Source organism: Ictalurus furcatus, chromosome 25, assembly GCF_023375685.1.
Source record: "Ictalurus furcatus strain D&B chromosome 25, Billie_1.0, whole genome shotgun sequence".
Lineage (NCBI taxonomy): Eukaryota > Metazoa > Chordata > Actinopteri > Siluriformes > Ictaluridae > Ictalurus > Ictalurus furcatus.
In genome coordinates, this window is record NC_071279.1 from 14,024,311 (window position 1) to 14,043,762 (window position 19,452).

The 19,452-nt window shown below is 40.4% G+C and overlaps 2 protein-coding genes across 2 annotated transcripts in view; one reads left to right on the plus strand and one right to left on the minus strand.

Annotated features, from left to right (window-relative positions):
* On the minus strand, positions 1 to 6,615 carry crnkl1 (crooked neck pre-mRNA splicing factor 1). The gene is made up of 14 exons (XM_053613968.1): positions 6,184 to 6,615; positions 5,182 to 5,334; positions 5,005 to 5,096; positions 4,732 to 4,890; positions 4,466 to 4,632; positions 4,070 to 4,248; positions 3,695 to 3,865; positions 3,064 to 3,255; positions 2,899 to 2,958; positions 2,455 to 2,535; positions 2,127 to 2,366; positions 1,920 to 2,021; positions 890 to 1,138; positions 1 to 448 (listed from the first exon to the last, which is right to left on the minus strand). Exons 1-14 carry the CDS (start codon positions 6,229 to 6,231, stop codon positions 125 to 127), a joined length of 2,217 nt encoding a protein of 738 aa, XP_053469943.1. The 5' UTR covers positions 6,232 to 6,615; the 3' UTR covers positions 1 to 124.
* A 2-nt stretch (positions 6,616 to 6,617) lies between these two features.
* cfap61 (cilia and flagella associated protein 61) overlaps positions 6,618 to 19,452 on the plus strand; it is a 39,785-nt gene continuing 26,950 nt past the window's right edge. The window contains exons 1-13 of the mRNA XM_053613966.1: positions 6,618 to 6,699; positions 6,821 to 6,969; positions 8,177 to 8,327; positions 8,437 to 8,513; positions 8,847 to 8,914; positions 10,728 to 10,845; positions 12,636 to 12,765; positions 14,205 to 14,399; positions 15,829 to 15,941; positions 17,500 to 17,539; positions 18,137 to 18,270; positions 19,040 to 19,151; positions 19,250 to 19,318. Of these exons, the coding sequence (XP_053469941.1) occupies positions 6,697 to 6,699; positions 6,821 to 6,969; positions 8,177 to 8,327; positions 8,437 to 8,513; positions 8,847 to 8,914; positions 10,728 to 10,845; positions 12,636 to 12,765; positions 14,205 to 14,399; positions 15,829 to 15,941; positions 17,500 to 17,539; positions 18,137 to 18,270; positions 19,040 to 19,151; positions 19,250 to 19,318 (1,359 nt within the window). The 5' untranslated portion in view covers positions 6,618 to 6,696. The remainder of the gene's footprint in view (positions 6,700 to 6,820; positions 6,970 to 8,176; positions 8,328 to 8,436; positions 8,514 to 8,846; positions 8,915 to 10,727; positions 10,846 to 12,635; positions 12,766 to 14,204; positions 14,400 to 15,828; positions 15,942 to 17,499; positions 17,540 to 18,136; positions 18,271 to 19,039; positions 19,152 to 19,249; positions 19,319 to 19,452) is intronic.

A 19,452-nucleotide genomic window follows, 5' to 3' on the forward strand; every position in this document is an offset into this window, starting at 1 on the left:
TGCACGTCTGTTTCCTTTTTATTTAGTTATAAAAGAATAATGCGAACAGTTTGTGAGGTGATGAAGGCCCCATCAGTCCAGTTTATCCTGGTATTGAATAAAGAAAGAAAAAAAAAAATTCAGTTTAATCCTCCGCTACAGGATTTGTCTTCTCCTCCGTTTTGTTTTCAGTGTTCTCCTCATCACTTTCACTCTCACTGCTGCTGCTACTGTCGTCCCGATCAACACAGACACTCTCATTAGTCTCCTGTGTTTCTCCGGTATCCTCCTGCTCGTCTCTTGGCTGTGTGGTTTCCATGCTCTCGTCCATTTCCGTCTCTTGTTCCTCCTGTTGCTGCTGCTGCTGCTTCTTCCACATCTTGGCCATGGCCAGCAGTTTGAGGTTGGGCTGATTGGCAGCATCCTCCGGGAAGATGTAGTCGTAATATTCTTCCCATCCTGCGTCCGACTGGAGAACAAAACGAGAGAACATTAAGTTAAAATTAGAGATGCAAACCCACTAATGTTCACGTTACATGCCTACAATGTTGATTGTTAAAAGTGCTATAGAAATAAAACGGTATGGTCTACACACACACACACACCAGCAGTTTAAAAATAAAAGCATATTTGTGATGGTCCATGAATACAGTAACAACTGAATGAATGAGCAGTTGTTTACTATATGACAGTGATGTACATGTGTGTAGCGGAGTGTGGTTTAAAAATGACTTGACTTGCAATCTAATCATGATCAATCATCCATTCAAAGCCCAAGTTGAATTTTTATCCAAGCTAAGAAACCATATATTTATTTAACTTAAAGCACTGTCTAAAGAGGAATGTGAATATAAAAATCTGTGACATTAACATTGCATATACACTGTAGTCTGTGTTTCCTTCTACTCACCCCATCCTCTGCAGTGAGCTTCCTCCTCTTCTTCACCTTCTCGGGCATGAGTTTCCTTACTCGGTCCTTGTTGGCCACGGTGCCGAACTCCTGCTCGAAATTGTTCCATGCCTCGAGCAGCATGAGCCTCTCCTCCTTCTCCTCACACGTGCGCAGGCTGCGGTTAGCTTCCTCGTAGACCTGCCTGCACCGCTGCAGTCGCTCCTCACCTTCAATCGACAGCTCAAACTGCGCGTAACTGATCCATACCTACACACAACAGACAGTCTTAGCTGTGTGCAAATTAGCAGATCGCTTGCTGTTTTGTGGAGATTTGCTTGATTTGGGCTGGGAACACACTGAAATGTCGTTGTGTCATATCATTGTGAGCTCTGATTTCTACAGGAATTACTTGGCTTAACTTCTAGACCACAGCTTCCTTGAATTTCCAGGGGCAGTGATGGAACAAAAGCTGACATGACATTGGCATACTATAGCCATTATATTACAGCTTGAGTTATTTGATAAAAGAATAAGCTAAGTAAGCGAATTCCAAACCACCGTTTCGGAATTGGCTCTCTAGGGCGGCTGTGGCTCAGGTGGTAGAGCGTGGTGTCCACTAATCGTAGGGTTGGCGGTTCGATTCCCGGCCCACATGACTCCACATGCCAAAGTGTCCTTGGGCAAGACGCTGAACCCCAAGTTGCTCTTGATGTCAAGTTAGCGCCTTGCATGGCAGCTCTGCTACCAGTGGTGTGTGAATGGGTGAATGAAACACAGAGTCATCCAAAAAAAATTATGTATTTTTGAAAAAGTTAAAAAAAAAAAAGCGCTATATAAGTGAGCCATATAAGACCATTTAGACTGCTTCTGGGCTCAACCACGGTGTACACGCTTCACCGTTTGTAACAAACTAAGGGCTCAAACGGCCCAGAGTCATCAAAAAAAATTTTGTATTTTTGAAAAAGTCCTGAATAATGTGCATCACACTCTTTGTTATTATGGAACGTGTTCAGAGTGCCTATGTTAGGAAAGTTGAGAAGAAGCCTACCTTGACGTGCTGTGTGCGCTGCAAGAGCCTCTTATAAAGCCCACGCGTGTTCTCATACTCTTCCTGTTCAATTTCAAAGTCGATATAAGATTTCCAGAGCACCTGCAAAGTTGCATAAGAAACTTCGAATTAGGAACACCGGAAATTCCTGGGGAAATTGAAAGGGGAAAAAAAAAAAGAAGAGAGAGTGCGACATGTGGGCGATACCTCTGGCATGTCGAGGCGAGGCTGACCAATAGCCAGCTCGAATATGGCCCGCGCTCTTTCGATGTCTCCCAGGATCGTCTCCAGCTCGGCAAACTTGATCCAGGTGGTGCAGTTCTCCGGGCTGAACTCCAGGTACTTCTCGTAGAGCTTCCTGCAACGGTCAAACTCTCTGAGCTGCAGCTCCAGCTCGATGTAGCCCTTAAACAGCTTGTTTTTTGGGCATTTCCCAATGCCTGTGCCCTGAGATTACAGCGTGAACAAGGCATCAGATTGCAGTTTCAATAAAAATGAATCCTGTCATTAATCCTAAAAGGTTGCTCAAATTTACCAGGCCTCGTCTGGCATTCTGCAGGTTCTTCTGGCGGACTTCAAACTGGCCGTAGAGCAGCCAGATTTTAGCAAAGGTGAACTATGAATGAGATTGAAATAAGACAAATAAATAAATCTCTAACAATTGCTGAACTGTAATACATGGACCATGACTGGTAAAAGCTGTTATAATGCAAACGATTTAAAAATAAATAAATACAAAATTTAAAAATTGTTTCACGGACATTCCACGGCATTACTCGCAACTATAAATGGATAAAAATTCTCTCTCTAATAAATAAATTTAAAAAACTTAGCATGGGCAAATTCTGTGCTATACATGGAATAGCACTTTGTTTAATGAGACTGTAAAACATACTACTGCTGTTTGGTGTATAACAAAATTAGATTATTTATAGTCATCATAACAAAAATAATTTCTGCACCCCCGTGTGATGTTTACCTTTTTGTGAGGGATGAGCTCCAGACATGCCTGATACACCTGTCTCGTCCTTTCAGGGTCCTGTCACAGAAACAAACCAGCGTGTGATGAAGATTTTCGCTGCACAACACACACTTAAAGCCCATTAAACATCACTTTAGTTTAGTTTCAGGTGTCAGGTCTTACCTTGACCTCCAGCTCCTCAAAGAGGGCGTAGTTGATCCACAGGTAAATGTAGCGTCTCCAGTGTCTCTTCTCCGTGATTGGGGGAACGTTGGCGATGGCTCGTTCGTACACCTCTCGGACCGTGTCGGCGTCGGCATCGCTCTCCACCAGCCGCAGGTAATCGAACCAGGCGTCGTAGTTGTGTGGGTTCGCCTGAAATAAGACACAGAGCCAAAAGACAACTCAATATCCCACAATGAACTCTTACTGTTTTAAACAGTTTCATATAGGGGAAGATTAGAAATTGTGTGGAAAACTCTGAGCGTTAATACTTGATATTTAATTATAACGTATTCGTAGCTTTAAAGAGAATAATTTAAATGTTATACAATACTGTAGTCGTGTTTAATAATGTGGACATAACCACTTCAATAAATAACGGTCTTATTTATAGCAATGAAGGAATCACAAAGGATTAAGCATTAAAAGGTAACTGTTGTTAGCATTCAGTCATGGGGGCTTCTTATCTGAACCTCTGTAAGCAAGGAATTTTATGTAACTGGGCCTTCACAAGTTTTATCTGAGTACCCTGACTATTCAAGTTCAATCTCTCATGTTTGAAGTTATAGAATATTTAGCGATATTTATTTACCTTAACTTCCTCCTCATACTGAAATCTCCTCTTGCTGACGATGACGTCCTCGATTCCTCTCCTGTCTCCGAACCTCTTCTCAAACACTGTGTAATTCTTGAAAAGTTCCTGGGCCTGCTGTTTGGGGATTCTGTCCAGGGCGTACTTATAGATCACCCGAACACGCTCAAACTGGGAAGAAAAAAACACACACACAATGTCTTTAGTAATAAAGACGTTTTGATATCTTGCTGATTTTCAACGAGAACTATAAAAGGCAACATTCACAAATACGAGACGATTATGTCTCACTGTCCAACTTAAAACATGTCGCCAGAGATTTCAGATGGATGCCAGAACTGACTTTGTTGCATGGAGAACTGAACAGGAAATTACCTCCTTCTGTTTTTCCTCGAATTTAGCGAAAGCCACGAAGAGGTTTTCATCGATATATTCCTCGCCGAAGAACTCGACGGCCCTCTCGTACACTTTTCTCGCGTGTGCAATGTAACCGTGTTTATCTTCGAAGCGGGCGTATTTGATCCAGTTCTTCACTTCGGGGTGGACTATCACAAGTGCAGGGGAGTTAAAGACTTATTGGCTTATTGAGAATGACAATATTTTGGTTTAGAATTGAGAGCACACACATTTCTTTGACACTAGTTTTGTAACGGGACAATATATGGATTTTGACTAAATTCTTCTGACTTTAGCAGAGCTACAGAAGTCCCAGTAGTGTTTGAGAGTGATGGCTCATCTGCATTAGCTGAAACACTAAGCAAAAAAGGATATATCTCTCATAAATGCAGCGGGCTTTCTCCACCTCCTTATAGCGCAGCTCAAAGTTGATGTAGGAGTGCCAGGCCTGCTCCTCCGGCTCCCACTCCATCCAGCGCTCAAACACCTGCCTGCAGCCTGCTATGTTCCCCAGCATCTCCTCCATGTAGGTATATTTGTACCTGTGAACACATCCATACCAGCACCAGGTAAATTCAGTTAAACAGAGATGACCACCAAGCAGTGAATTTCAACTACAGGAAGTGAAGGGTAAGGATTACCAGAACTGGTTGACTCGAGGCAGGATGGTTATGGCTCGGTCCCAGATGTTGCGGGCATGATTGACCTGTCGGTTCTTCATTTCCATCTCTGCGTATTTCAGCCACAGTGTGACATTTCGGTGATCCACGTCCAACGCTCGCTCGTAGATAGAACGAGCTCTTTAAACAAGGCAAAATAAATAAATACATTTAAAAAAACAAAACAAACAAAAAACACATGTAACCTGAATTCATTCAACTCAGCATTATGAATAGATATCCAGAATGTCGTACCTCTGTACTTCCTTTAGACTTTCCTCCCATTGTGCGTATTTGATCCAGTTGCTGATGACGGTCCTGTTCTTTCTGATATGGTCTTCAAATCCCTGTAGAGCAGATCATTGACGTTGAACACGAGGACGACGAAGAGAACCAGATGCCCCTGTAAAAACCCCAGTTTGGACATCTTACCTTGCGTTTTCGCAATTTGTAATCATTTAACTCCTCTTCATCGGTTATCTTCTGTTTGGGTGGAGGGGGGAGTAGCTCAAGTTCTCGTTCCTTGGCTTCTCGGAGCAGCTGCTCGGCCGTGATCTGCACCTCAGCCGGGGCTTTATTCTTCACCTGGTGCAAGAAAGGCACAGCAAAGCGTTGTTAACCGTCACAGCTGCATATCAAACATTGTGCAAAAGGACACAGGTCACGGCTTTGATCTTAACACCTCCAGCGTCGCCGAAACCCTTTTGAACAGAAAGTCAAACAATATCTTTCTACAATGTTTTCAATTTTTGTATATTAAATGGCCTTTAGCGAAAGTTCTTTATTCACAAATGTAAATGAATAAAAAATGTACTATTTTAAAATTTCTTTATTTTTAATAACGTGGGGCGGCTGTGACTCAGGTGGTTGAGCGGGTTGTCCACTAATCGTAGGGTTGGCGGTTCGATTCCCGGCCCGCATGATTCCACATGCCGAAGTGTCCTTGGGCAAGTCGCTGAAAACCAAATTGCTCTCGATGGCAAGTTAGCGCATTGCATGGCAGCTCTGCTACCAGTGGGGTGTGTGTGTGTGTGTGTGTGTGAATGGGTGAATGAGACACAGTGTAAAGCGCTTAGGATAACAGCGCTATATAAGTGCGCCATTTACCATTTAATAACAAGTATGGCTTAAAAGTACTGACGGTGTGCAGTGTGTTTGCTTGAAAATACCCCCCAATAGTTAGTAGCGTAGGTAGAGCTAACGGCATAGAATTTCTAGAAAAAATACTAAGATTATTATAACGCGATTATAGCTAACATGGCCGAGTGTAACTACACGCTACAGTTAAACTACACTGCAGTAAAACTATTATTTCATAGTACGTCAATAACGACAGTTATACTAATTCTAATTAAAATAACTAGCTAGCTTAGCCACCTAGCTTGCTAACTAGCTGCACACATTAACCACCTTGCACGAGCCTAATTTTCTTACCTTTGCCACTTTCGGTATTCTCTGCTTCCCTGCCGCGGTGGACGCCATGACTCAAAAATATTATCTTATCACACACAAAAAACCGAAGCCAAAATGAGTTTACAGCATTCAATTTCTTAACCCAAATACAAGACACTCAACGCTATTCTATCAAAACCAAGTTTTCCGCCATAACTTTTCTCCCAGCATTAATTTACCCACCCGTATTACGTCAAGTCCTGCATTCTTCGCTATGATTGGCTGCTCACAAAATATTGCGCAATAGAAAGCTGCCGGTATGATCTGCTCGCCAATCAGAAGGAGGAATGGTATCGCATGCGGAAAGGAAGCGTATGAATACAGGTGGGAAAAGCGAAAAGATATACGACCGTCGAATGTATCCCCTGCACGATAACCGTTTACGTCACAGACGTCATGACGTTTGATAACCATGGTAACGATATGCTTACTCTATATACAGTTTCAAATACAGCATACAGGTTAACAAGAAGGATTAATGAGACAGGCGCGTGAATGGTAGCAATTTATTTGTATTTTCGACACCATGTTGACTATTTAGCATTATGAATGTATGATACAATGTATCAGGAGTGGTAATGGCATTTATATTGTACATCTCATTTCTTTCTTCATCCAGGAGAACATGACGACCATTACTTCATCCACTGGGGAAAAGAAATCAGTAATTGTGAGACGGACAGAGTCCTGTGATGCTCACAAGATCACCGAGCTGATCAGTCCAGCCACTGCAGCAGTGTTTGGAAGAGTGAATGTGATCTACCTGCTGTGAGTGCTGAGGATCATTCACATTCATGCAGGGACAGAAACAACTTCAGTGGCACAATATACATACACATCAATCACATATCATGTAACATCATATCTCTTCATATCTTGCAGACTTGTTTGTTCAGTATGGATTATAGTGCATCTCAAATCAGCATGGATGTCAATTTAAATTCTCCTAACTAATGGCACCGCCTAAACATTGCCTATGTTTATTAATATCTTCTTTTTAAGTAACCTGTAACAATATATTGTAAAGCCGCACAACCAAAATGTTGATTTCACTAGTATTTTGTCTGTATAAAAGGTGCTACACAATGCCACTATCTGCATCTGTTTCGTGATCTAAACAGATTTTTCTGTATCTGTATCCGGATTTAAACCTGAAGATGGTGCGGCCCACGGAAACAGTGAAAGACACTGGGTTTAACAAACAAACAAACAAACAAATAGAAATGTCAATTATCAATCTTTTATTTGCGTTGTGTGTAAATGCGTTCATAAAGGCTGAAAGGCAGACATGGAAGTTATTTTGATTCACTTCTATGGCAGTAGAAATATTTAATAATATCTAATAATGAACATAATAAATGAGCACTAAATCTTCCATGCGCTGAAGCGTTATGGCTGTGCACAAACACACTGGACTGTCCTTCATTTGTTCAATGATGGTTCATTTGTCATAACTGAACGATTAGTTTAAATTTATGGGTTTGTGTTGGCTCACTTTCATATTCTTTAATTAATGCCAATAATATAAAATGACTGGTTTTCTACAAAATGTCCTCAATGATATTCTTCGTCTCTGCCCTAGTGAACTAATGCGAGGTTTTGTTTTTGACAGAGATTCCAAAGCACTTCTATAAGTCACGCCGGATAAGGGCGTCTACTAAATGCTGTAAACGTAATTAAAAAATAAGCAATTTAAACTCGACGGCATATTCCAGATATAAAAACTTGGTAACCCACGCAGATGACATGAAAATGATATGAATTGAAGCTGTTCATGTCAAGGTTTGTATTAGTTAGTTGTCTCCAGCATTCATAGACAAAAAACATGATAGTGGATCAGTTTTAAAATGCGCTCAATCCACCATTACAGGCTTAGATCAATGTTATACTCAGTATCGTGTCAGTGCATGCCTAATTTGGTTTGAATTACTTTGTGTAGATTAATTTTCTATCATTTTGTTTACTGCATTCTCAGGGAAAAAGCTAATCTGGCGGTTACTATAAGCACAGCAAAAAATGAAGTCCTGGCCCATGCTGCGTTCGTGGACCACCCCATTGGTGACCTGGTGGATCAGGCTTCATGGGAGCAGCTACTTCAAACCCATTTTAACACCACAAAGTTCACAGTAGGGAAAATAATGTATCTTATTTGATTCAGTAAGAATAAAATGTTCTGTTGAGATGGCTCATGCTCAAGGTTTTTTTTTTGTTTGTTTGTTTTTAAAATCTCTATAGCCTTTAAACACAATTTTCCTGCATCTATTTGCGGCCCAGCCCAGCTTTTCTATTTCCAGTGCTAAAGAGATTATCAGGTAAACATTTTCAATGGAATACAGTATTTTAGACAACTTTTACATTTCTGAAAAAGACAACATTATTTTGATTTGTTTTGCCTGTCATGCTTTTATGTAGTTAGACTTGAATAAGCCAGACTTCTCTATAGTCATCCAGTTAAGGCCAGTTGAAATCTTGTTTGGGGCAGCGAAAATTACATTTCCACCATGGCAATGTCTTCCTGTTTCCATTCAGAGCCTTTACATTGAATTCTGCAATCAGATAAAGTTAGATTTTACATTGTGAGCTTAAAAGGGTTTACGCAAAGCAGACATGAAGCATGACGTCTCTGTCTTCTTCATCACAACCAGAATCGTGTTCAATGCCATCACAGAGCTGGAATACATCTGCCTCGTCACACCCTACAGCAGCAGCCTTGGTAAGAAAACCACGCAGTACTCAACATCAAGACATTCTCTATGTTGCGCTACTATTATATAAAATGTTTGGATCTAAAACAGTGGGTTTTTGCAAGGTCTTTATGAAGACTTGTTTTACTGGATATATATATATATATATATATATATATATATATATATATATATATATATATATATCCAGTAAAACAAGTCTTCATGCTTTGCTTGTATTTTCTCATTTGTAAGTCGCTTTGGATAAAAGCGACTTACAAATGAGAAAATACAAGCAAAGCGATATATCAAGCAGAGAACAATACAAGTAGTGCTACCATACAAGATCTGTTAATTGAGTTCCAGAAGAAGCAAAGTGCGCAGAGTAGAGGTATAAGTGCCAGAGTAAATGTCTTTTCTTTTTTTTTTTAATGGGTCGGTTAGGTGTTCATGGAAGAGGTGGGTCTTTAGCTGTTTTTTGAAGATGGTGAGAGATTCTGCGGTCCGAATTGAGGTTGAAAGTTCGTTCCACCACTGAGGAACAGTTCGTTTGAATGTTCTTGAAAGGGACCTTGAGCCATGCTGAGTAGGCACTACTAAGCGTCGGTCATTGATTGATCGCAGATTGCGTGAGGGAACGTAAGCCTTCAGGAGAGTGTTGAAGTAGGTGGGTGCTGTTCCATACAAGGTCTTGTAGGTGAGCATCAAGGCCTTGAATTTGATGCGGGCGGCTACAGGAAGCCAGTGGAGGGAGGTGAAGAGGGGTGTGACATGGGTTCTCTTGGGCTGGTTGAAGATGAGATGTGCTGCTGCATTCTGAATCATTTGAAGGGGTTTGATGGAGCTGGCCGGGAGGCCCGAGAGTAGTGAGTTGCAGTAGTTCAGTTCTGAGATAACAAGAGCCTGAACTAGTATCTGTGTAGCCTGTTCTGTGAGGTAGGGTCGGATTTTCTTGATGTTGTACAGGATGAACCTACAGGACCTTGCAATTGTTGAGATGTGGTCTGTAAAGGTCAAGCTGTCATTGAGAATCACCCCAAGGTTCCTGGCTGTCCTGGTTGGCTTGAGTGTGGTTGAGCCGAGCTATACAGTGAGGTTGTAGTTGATTGAGGGACAGGCTGGGATGACAAGAAGCTCAGATTTTGCCGGTTGAGCTTAAGGTGGTGTTCCCTCATCCAGACCGAGATGTCCGACAGGCAAGCAGAGATACATGCAGAGACGGATGGATCATCAGGCTGAAAGGACAAATAGAGCTGGGTGTCATCAGCATAGCAATGATATGAGAAGCCTGGAGCCTATCCCAGGAGGCATGGGGCACAAGGTGGAGGACACCCTGGACAGGGTGCCAATCCATCGCAGGGCACAATCACATGCACATTCACACACCCATTCATACACTACGGACACTTTTGGACATGCCAATCATCCTACCATGCATGTCTTTGGACTGGGGGAGGAAACCAGAGTACCTGGAGGAACAAAACTTTATAAAGACTGTAATATGTGCAATATTTCCTTTGCTGTTTTTCAGCTGTTTTTCAATATTCCCCACTTTTATGATCTTATTTTAATGTAATTCATGTAATTAACTTGCCCGAGTTGGTGGTAAACGATGGCAACGCCAAAGTGCTTGATGATACCGCTTTATAGTTCTGGACCAGCAGAATTTCAGTGCTGAACATGTACCAACTTTGCTGGCCAAGTGTTGAACAAGCGTTAAAGTGTTGAACAATTCCAGATTTGGCCAGATGTGGTCAAAAGTGCTCATACAATAGAACTAAGAATTACGAGAGCAGCTACACAGAGCCAGTGCTGACACTCAGCTGTAATGTTTTTCTTTAGAGCCAGCTCTGATGGACATTTTCGAGCCCATGCCCTGCGTAACAGAGGAAGTCCAGGGTGGTGCGTTCGTGTGCCACAGACACAACTACTGTCCAAGACTGCATGTGCGCAGAGCCAGGTGCTTACACTTCACACACACACACACACACACACACACACACACACACACACACACACACACACACACACACACACACACACACACACACACACACAGAGTGTTCATTACATTAACACTTGTGCAGGCTGCAAAAAGAAATAACCTGAGAGATATCCTCCTGTTACAGTACAAGACTTAGAAGATAAAGTACACATGCAGTTTTCACAATCCTGAATAACTCTGAGTTTGCTAAATTGCCAATATTTAATTAATATTCACAAATAAACACATAGTGAGCCATGCAGCAGCAGGTGGGACATGCATACATGGCAGTTTTTAATGGTCCACACTGACGAACTACGCTTGCTAGCGATGATCAAACTTCTCTGTCCTGAAGACCTTCTGCAGAGGAAAACTTACTGACTGGTACAACGCCACTGGAGACTCCTTCCATCCATCCATCCATCTTCTACCGCTTACTCCTTCTTCAGGGTCGCGGGGGAACCTGGAGCCAATCCCAGGGAGCATCGGGCACAAGGCGGGGTACACCCTGGACAGGGTGCCAGTCCATCGCAGGGCACAATCACATGCACACTCACACACCCATTCATACACTACGGACACTTTAGACACACCAATCAGCCTACCATGCATGTCTTTGGACTGGGGGAGGAAACCGGAGTACCCGGAGGAAACCCCCGCAGCACGGGGAGAACATGCAAACTCCGCACACACATGGCCCCGGCGGGAATCGAACCCCGGACGAGACTCCTTCCATAACTGTTAAATCAATATATCTATTTTTTTCTTTACAGGAAAGTTCACTCTATCAAAGTGTATTTGCGTACCTTTATTAAACACCAGCACATATTTGAAATCTGTTTATTATTAGCCGTACAAACCCTGCGAACAAGTTGTTACTATAGAAACAATAACATATTAGAATGAGCGCATAAATATAAGCATTTGGCTTATCCAGAGTGACTTACATTTATCTCATGTATACATTTGAGAAGTTGAGGGTAAAGGGCCTTGCTCAATGGCCCAGCAGTGGCAGTTTGGCAGTGCTGGGATTTAAACTCACAACCTTCCAATCAGTAGTCCAATGTCTTAATCCCTGCACTACCATTGCCCGAGTGAACCTCTGCTTTCACAGTAAGTGGTAGCTCAGTGATTAAGACGTTGGACTTCTGATCGTAAGGTTTTGAGTTCAAATCCCAGCTCTGCCAAGCTCCCACTGTTGGGCCCTTGAGCAAGGCCCTTAACTCTCAACTGCTCAGTTGTATAAATGAGATAATTATAAGGCGCTCTGGATAAGGGCATCTGCCAAATGCTGTAATGTAATGTAATGTATTTTACCTTGCAGCCGGCACTACTGTCAGAGCTCGTGTTATGGAAAATGCATCAACATGTTCTGTCCAATCAAATTCTAGAATTCAAAAGTGCTGTGGTATAATTAAGCACAAGCAAAAGTGCTGTTGTACTGAACATCAACATAGCCATTATTCAACTGTAGGCCTGAGGCCACAGGCACCATTGTTCATGCAATACTGCGTAATTGGCTTTATTTGTCTACAATTATTCACACATAGGTGAAGTCAAACATCATAAACGGTTTACATGGCTATACTAAGGTTATCTTCCTCAGGATACTTCTAAACTTTCTAGTTTGTGTGACAAATGCTTAATTTTTTGCACTGTTTTTGGGGGGGAGAAAAGAGAGCATCTGAGCTGATTTACGATGCTAGTTTAGTCAGATAGTGTATAACATGATGTGATGTGATGTGATGTGATGTGCTGTGATGCAGGGTAGAAGATCTCACTGACCTCACATCCTTAGAGCAGATGAAGACTGTGAGTGATTGCTGGCCTGTGCCAGACACCCTGGCTGAGAAAATTGAGGCTGAGGATGAGATGAACCATGTAGCTGTGTTTGAGGTCAGTCAAAAAAAAAAAAAAAGATTAAAGTGCTTTTACATAATGTTATTTAAAATGAGTTAAAAATTTTTTCAAAAATTTATATTTCAGTAAAATATGAGCTGTTATTATAGAAACAAGAACATGTTAGAATGTGTGCAATAATATAAATGTACCATTCATAGAACTACTGTCTGAGCTGTGTGGCTATACATTTTTATATAGTATGTATTCATGTATTTATATAAATGTTTTAATTAATTACTATACTATGCTAAAAGATCTTTGAAAACAAACTGTGCGATCACACACTAAAGTTAAAAACTATTACTTACTAAGCATTTTTTTTATTACTTCAACTAAAATGCAGGCAGGGAGTAATCAGACGTTCCTTGTATTAATGTCCATGGAACTGAAACCCTTGCTGGAGGTTCGAATTTCATATCAGTATGTACACTTGAGGCTACAGATGCTTTTGCATAAATCTAGATGAATGTGTGTGTGTGTGTGTGTGTGTGTGTGTGTGTTGTGTGTGTTGTGTGGGTTTTGTTGTTGGGGTGTGGGGGGGTGGGGTGGGAATGGATACTGGGGGCGCTCTTCCCTCAGGAACACCACAATGTCCCCCTCCTTTCATACTGACATGTGTTCATAGCAGCATATGGCAGATGAGAGTGAACGGCCAGCCAAAACATGCTCACACTCAGCACGCTGAGGCCAGACATCTGTAGCATTTCTGCAGTTTTGTGTTTGCATCTCTCTCTCTCTCTCTCTCTCTCTCTCTCTCTCTCTTTTTCTCTCGCTCTCTCTCACTCTCTCTCTCTCTCTGTCTGTCTTTCTTTGCACGCAGCAATCTGCTCCAAATCGTCTAGCACAGTTATGAAAGTGACACTCCATGGAATGTCATAAATTATTCACAGGGCTTTTTGTTGTTTTTCCACACTAAGGCTTTTTAAATATTTTATTCCATTTCAACTGCACAGAACGTGCTGTTCCTTTTTTTTAATGAGAGGATCAGCATTAAAGGTAAATCAACAGGTCAAAGTAAATAATTAAAAAAAAAAAAAACAGTCATCGGTTGGTCAATGGATAATGCCATAAATAAACAACCAAAAAACAAACAATAAGACAATTATCTAAATAAATGAAGGAATAAATGGAGGAATAAATGAAGGAATAAAGGCAGGAAGGAAGGACAAACAGAAGGACAATGGTAGTGTAAACCTCACAAGAGAGAAGGAAAAAAACAAGCCACAAAAACAAATAATGTTTTGAAAAGAAAGGAAGGAAGTATAAAGCTAAAAAAACAGGAAGAAGTGTAATAAGCAAATGTAAGAAAGAGAGAAAGAATGAAAGAAAAGTAAAGAAATTAAACAAGGGACAAAAAAATGAAAAGTACACATTTGTGTATGTGTGTGTGTGTGTGTGTGTGTGTGTGTGTGTGTTTGTTTGTGTTTATTCAGAATGACGGCCTTGCCGTTGGCTTCATCATTGTCTCTGGTAAACTGAACCTGTTGCTGCTGAACAAGGAATATGAGCTTGGGCCCTTTGATGGACTGAGAAAGAAGAAAGCAGAGAAGCGAAGTGAGGATTTGGATCCTGAATCGCAGCCAGAGGAATCCACAGTCAACATCGCTGATCCTCACCCACAGTCTGAGGTCAATGATCTGAGTCACACCGGAATCACAGTTCAGCTCGGATCGTTATTAGGGTTATTCAGAGCTCAGAATTCAGCCAGTGCTTCATTATTAAATGACATTATCAACCTCATTTCATCACTAATGATCTTACAGAACCCTAATTACAGATTAGTGCACACTTCTTAGACATATGCATGACAGAAATTTACATTTATATTTATATATTTATATATTTACATAGGGCATTGGTATCTCAGTGTTTAAAATGTTAGACTACTGATCAGAAGGTGATGAAGCTGCCATTGCTGGGCCCTTGAGCAAGGCCCTTAACCCTCAACTACACAGTTGTATAAATGAGATAAACGTAAGTTGCTCTGATATGGGTGAATCCAATCCAAACAGAGCTCAGCAGTTCCACTTCCACTAATTAGCATACAACCTTAACTAAGCACTAAACTGTCATTATTAACCATTCTGAAAATATTCAATAATCTTTTTTTCAAAGCACCTTTTCCCTTCCTTTGCTTGCATCAAGTATGTTTGGGTCATAACTGGTTATATCTGTCTAGAAAATAGTTTAACACCTCAACTTTCAAAACCCCCCCAAATGGTTCACTATAATATTGATTAAAGTCTGACACAGTGAACGCCAGACTTTAATCAGGTTGTTGGATAGCTACTGTATATGTCATAGTGAAATGGATATAAGCCTGTTCATTTTAGTTTGTAATCAGATCCCAGATGTTAAAATGTCTGTGATGCTCCTGTGCTGCATTCACAATGGAACACAACAGAATCCATCTATATACAAATGTCATAATTTCACAAAACCTAGCAGGAAGCGTGAAATAAAAACAGGATTTAACTACAAAACCCCTTGGTATAGTGCAATTATCAGTAAGCAGAAACCATTATAATTGCACCACTTGCCTTTAAATGTATAGTCTCTGGTTTCAGTACAGCTCTGGTTGGAAAACATGTGGAAGATTGACAAGCTAAATTGTTTACAAATGTCATATATGTTTATTTTTGCGGGTGGGGGTGGGTGTTTAGGGGGAACAAAAGACCTGAACAAAAGACAAAAGACAAGATAATCTGCTACTCATGTGTGCTACTCATGGGCCTGTGAAATGAAATCTGCTACTCATGGGCCTGTGAAATGACCAGAAGTTTGTTAGTTTGAGTCCCAGGACTGGCTACGGTAGATGAAAGAAATGCACTGAACACATATCAGAGCTACTGTCTTGTTAAGCTGCAGCTGGTCCTTGAGCAAGACCCTTAAACCCTAAATGATGCACCCAAGAGTCCTGTGCTCAGAACATGTACATTCCTTCATATATTAGAATAAACATTAGTATATGTTAAAACAACAATTCCTATGCAGCCATACAACTGTCACTAATGCGTATATTTTAAATTACTGCCATTTTGTTTGCGTTTAAATCAGGCAGAGCCCGTTACAGCTCATAGAACAGAGAGCAGAGGAAACGGCGCGGCCACAGAAGCAGAAGATAATGCTTTCTTGATCCAAATACAAATTGATAAGCGGTTTGAAACAAGGTAAGCTCATCTGCACATTACTTATCACTCTACCAAATGAAGCTTTGCTAAGCTACATGTACTGTTAACTAACTTTAACTGTTGCCTTGTTGTGTTTAGTTGCGAAAGTTTTGAACATGATGCCACAATCTGTTAAAGTAGGTCTTTTTAAATAATTTCAACAGGTGATTACAGGGTTGGCGAAGGCACGAACAGTGTTTACATGTCTGAAACATTAACAATGCAATGAAACATTATTTTATATTGGCCCTACTGTGACTGGAATGCGCTGGTTCAAATATGTTACCGTTTCTATAGTAACAGCCAATTCACAGGGATGTACAGTATATAGCAGATGGTCCACATAATCTAAGGTTAATAATAAGTGTAGTGAAAAGAAAAACAAGCAATTGTTGATAACTTTTTTTTTTTTTTATAATTGAAGATTGTTGAGAAGTTTTCTGTGACATGTTTATTTAGCATTTTTGGAAGGAGTCTCCAGTGTCAGTGCTTTGTAACAGTCTGAGGTAAAACTGTAAAGTATCATGATAAAAAAAATTTTTATGGACTTTTTTATGTTTAGGTTTCTCAATAACATTACAAGCTGTGTTTTTATTGTTATTGTTAATGTTATTATTATTATTTCTTCTTATTTTGGGGGGTTTGGGTAAGAGACACTGCTTATCACAGTTATAAGAGATAACAGGGCCTTACTTATTCCATGGACGTTCCACAGCATCAAACATACCTACAAAAGGAGAAAAAAATATTATGCTCTTTTCTATAAGAAATATATATATATATATTGGCAAATTGCAGTGGTATAAGAGTAATGAAAAACTTTGTGATGTGTTGTTATGGAAACACATTTCATGTTGGGCCTCATTACACCACTTTGTCATTAATAATTTTCCCATAAGCATACCTTATGTTTTATTTCTTACTTTATACCCCTATACATTTTTTTAACCTATTTTATTAGCAGTAAAAATCTTTCTTAAGAGCTTTATTCCATGTAATTACCATGAGGGTCAATATTACCTGAACATCCACAACAGAATAAGCAAGTCAAGCACATAAAAAGTTAATGTAGGAAAAAAGAAATCATTTTAGTCTTACTATAAAATAAAGTAGTTCACTGTGACCTGAAAAGAGTATAAGGGGTGGTGAGTATTTCCCCTGGTGATGCAGTGTATATGGATGGAAACTTTCCTCCCTTTGGCTTTGCTCCAGTGGCTTTTGCTTAAGATCTGTTATGGTGTAAATGGGGGGGGGGGGGGGGTATTGCTCATTGGCTCATGCTGGGTACAGCTTTCTGCCGCTTTACTCCCCAGCTGTTGCAGAATATGGAGTCCGCTTGCTCCCTGCTGAGAGTGAGCATGTAATTAATGAGCCGAATGCTTAAAGTGACAGCGAGGCGAGAGGAGAGGGGTTGAGCGCACAGATTGGCTGGCCACAGACGCTGTAGTTAGCGTCCAACATGGCAAATTTTCACTCTGCTTTCAACAAAGAGACGCTGTGCAATACAACTTTCTGCTCTTTTTCCCCCCTCATGCTTTTATTATTCATTCCCTCACAGGGCTGCTGATTGCTTGCCTTATGTTTTTCAACTTTTCCCGGTGAGTACACACTTCCATGCAGTAAAACACGTTCCTATTTAATGTAAAAGACAGAGTCGATCAGCCGAGAATATTTTTGGATTTTTGTAGAAGAAAATGCAACAGCACCACTAATATTTGTAAGAAAAGTACACAGAATGGTATAAAGAAGTGAGACTGGGGCTGATTTCTTACTAGCCCAGACTGTAGATTCATGCAGCCTATCGCTGACAGTTGTGTCAGGTGATTACACAGATTGAAATGCCTCTAAGTTTTGATCTCGATTTGGGGAGATATTTTTCAGCCCGCTTCACTGATCAGCGGTAATTGATAAGGTGAGGTGTACTTGAAATACAGTCATGGGTGTAAAGAACCCTACAAATTACACAAAGAAACACACTCTAGCTGAACTTACAGAATCAATACAAACTGTTGCATTTGTTACTTCCTATTGCGTAAATGCTTATATTAAAAAACAGAAACGTGGATTAATTGTCCTTAAGTTACAGTAAAGTAAAATGTTTCATGCGCCTTAAAGACTGGGTACATTATGTGTGTGGCTCAGCAGTGTAGGTATAGCTGTTTTATGGGATGTTTCTGTTTGGTCTGGGGAATCAGGAACAAGATTTCTGCATTATATTGGTGCATACACTGGATTCGGATTCCCCTCTGCTCCAGACCTTCATCAGAGCCATGCCACGTGACTGCAGACACCGTGATCTTTACATCTTCCACCGCTCAGGCCTTCTCAAGTAAACATCTACAATTATTCTTTGAAGAAATAAAGGATAGTATATTTTTATTATCATATGATCTACTGTATATACATGTATAATATGTGGCAAAAGATCAGCCATCATGCATCATTAATGTACATGTACTGTACATGCAGACAACACATAAATGCAGAACACACAGTACACACTAACGGTGCTGACTCTTCTGCAACAAAAACAATTTACATTTATCCACTCTTACATACAAGTCAGGCAGAACACAGTTCAGTTTCTTTATCTGTACATTCCACAGATATTTTGTATTGCATTAATGACAGTTATAAATAGAGGTCGACCGATAGTGGATTTTACTGATACCTATAAAAAAGTTGGGCAGTACCTCTAAATTGATACATATAAATTGAACCAAAAAGTAACGCTCCAAATAACAAATAAATATAGAGACATCCAAAATGAATCAAAAAACACTTCAAATAATACAACAAAATTTGTCAGTGATAGTTTTTATTTCGCCTCTAGAGACCGCTCTCGTTCTGTATAATGACAGCGGACCCTTCTCAACTGCTCTCGCAACGGACACAATCAGGAAAAACTATTAGTGTGGATTTTTGCCAATAAGTGATAGTTCCAGCAATTGGTTATCTATGCCAATTAATTGGCAAAACCGATCAATCGACCTCCAGATTTAAAGGACCCAAACACAACCGTAATGAAATGGAAATGTACACTAGTTAAAATTGTGTGTGTGTTTTTTTTTTTTTTAATTATATTGTGGTTTTGATAGGACGATAGAAGTGCGTGCTGTGGTTTCTGAAGATAAATCCGCAATTCAGGAACTGGTTCCTCAGCATGAAGTTCTGATGGAGGATCTGGATCTATTCCTCCACCGAGACCCAGTTAGTCTTGACTCACATGTGCACACATGATAAAAAATTGAGATATACTGTACAACGCAACACAGTATTCATGAAAGCTTTTATTTTTTCATCCACAGGACGTTCAGGCATTTGTAGCACAGGTCGAAGACCAGATAATCGGTGTGTTGGTCATTAAAAATGAGCAGGTAATTATAGGGATTATATAATTTAACGTTACTGATTATATTATGTAGGATATTACATGGTGCAATATTACACCTCTCAGAAATCAGAAATTAGTTTTGTTGATGGATTTAACCCTTAAAAGTCTGTGATGGCA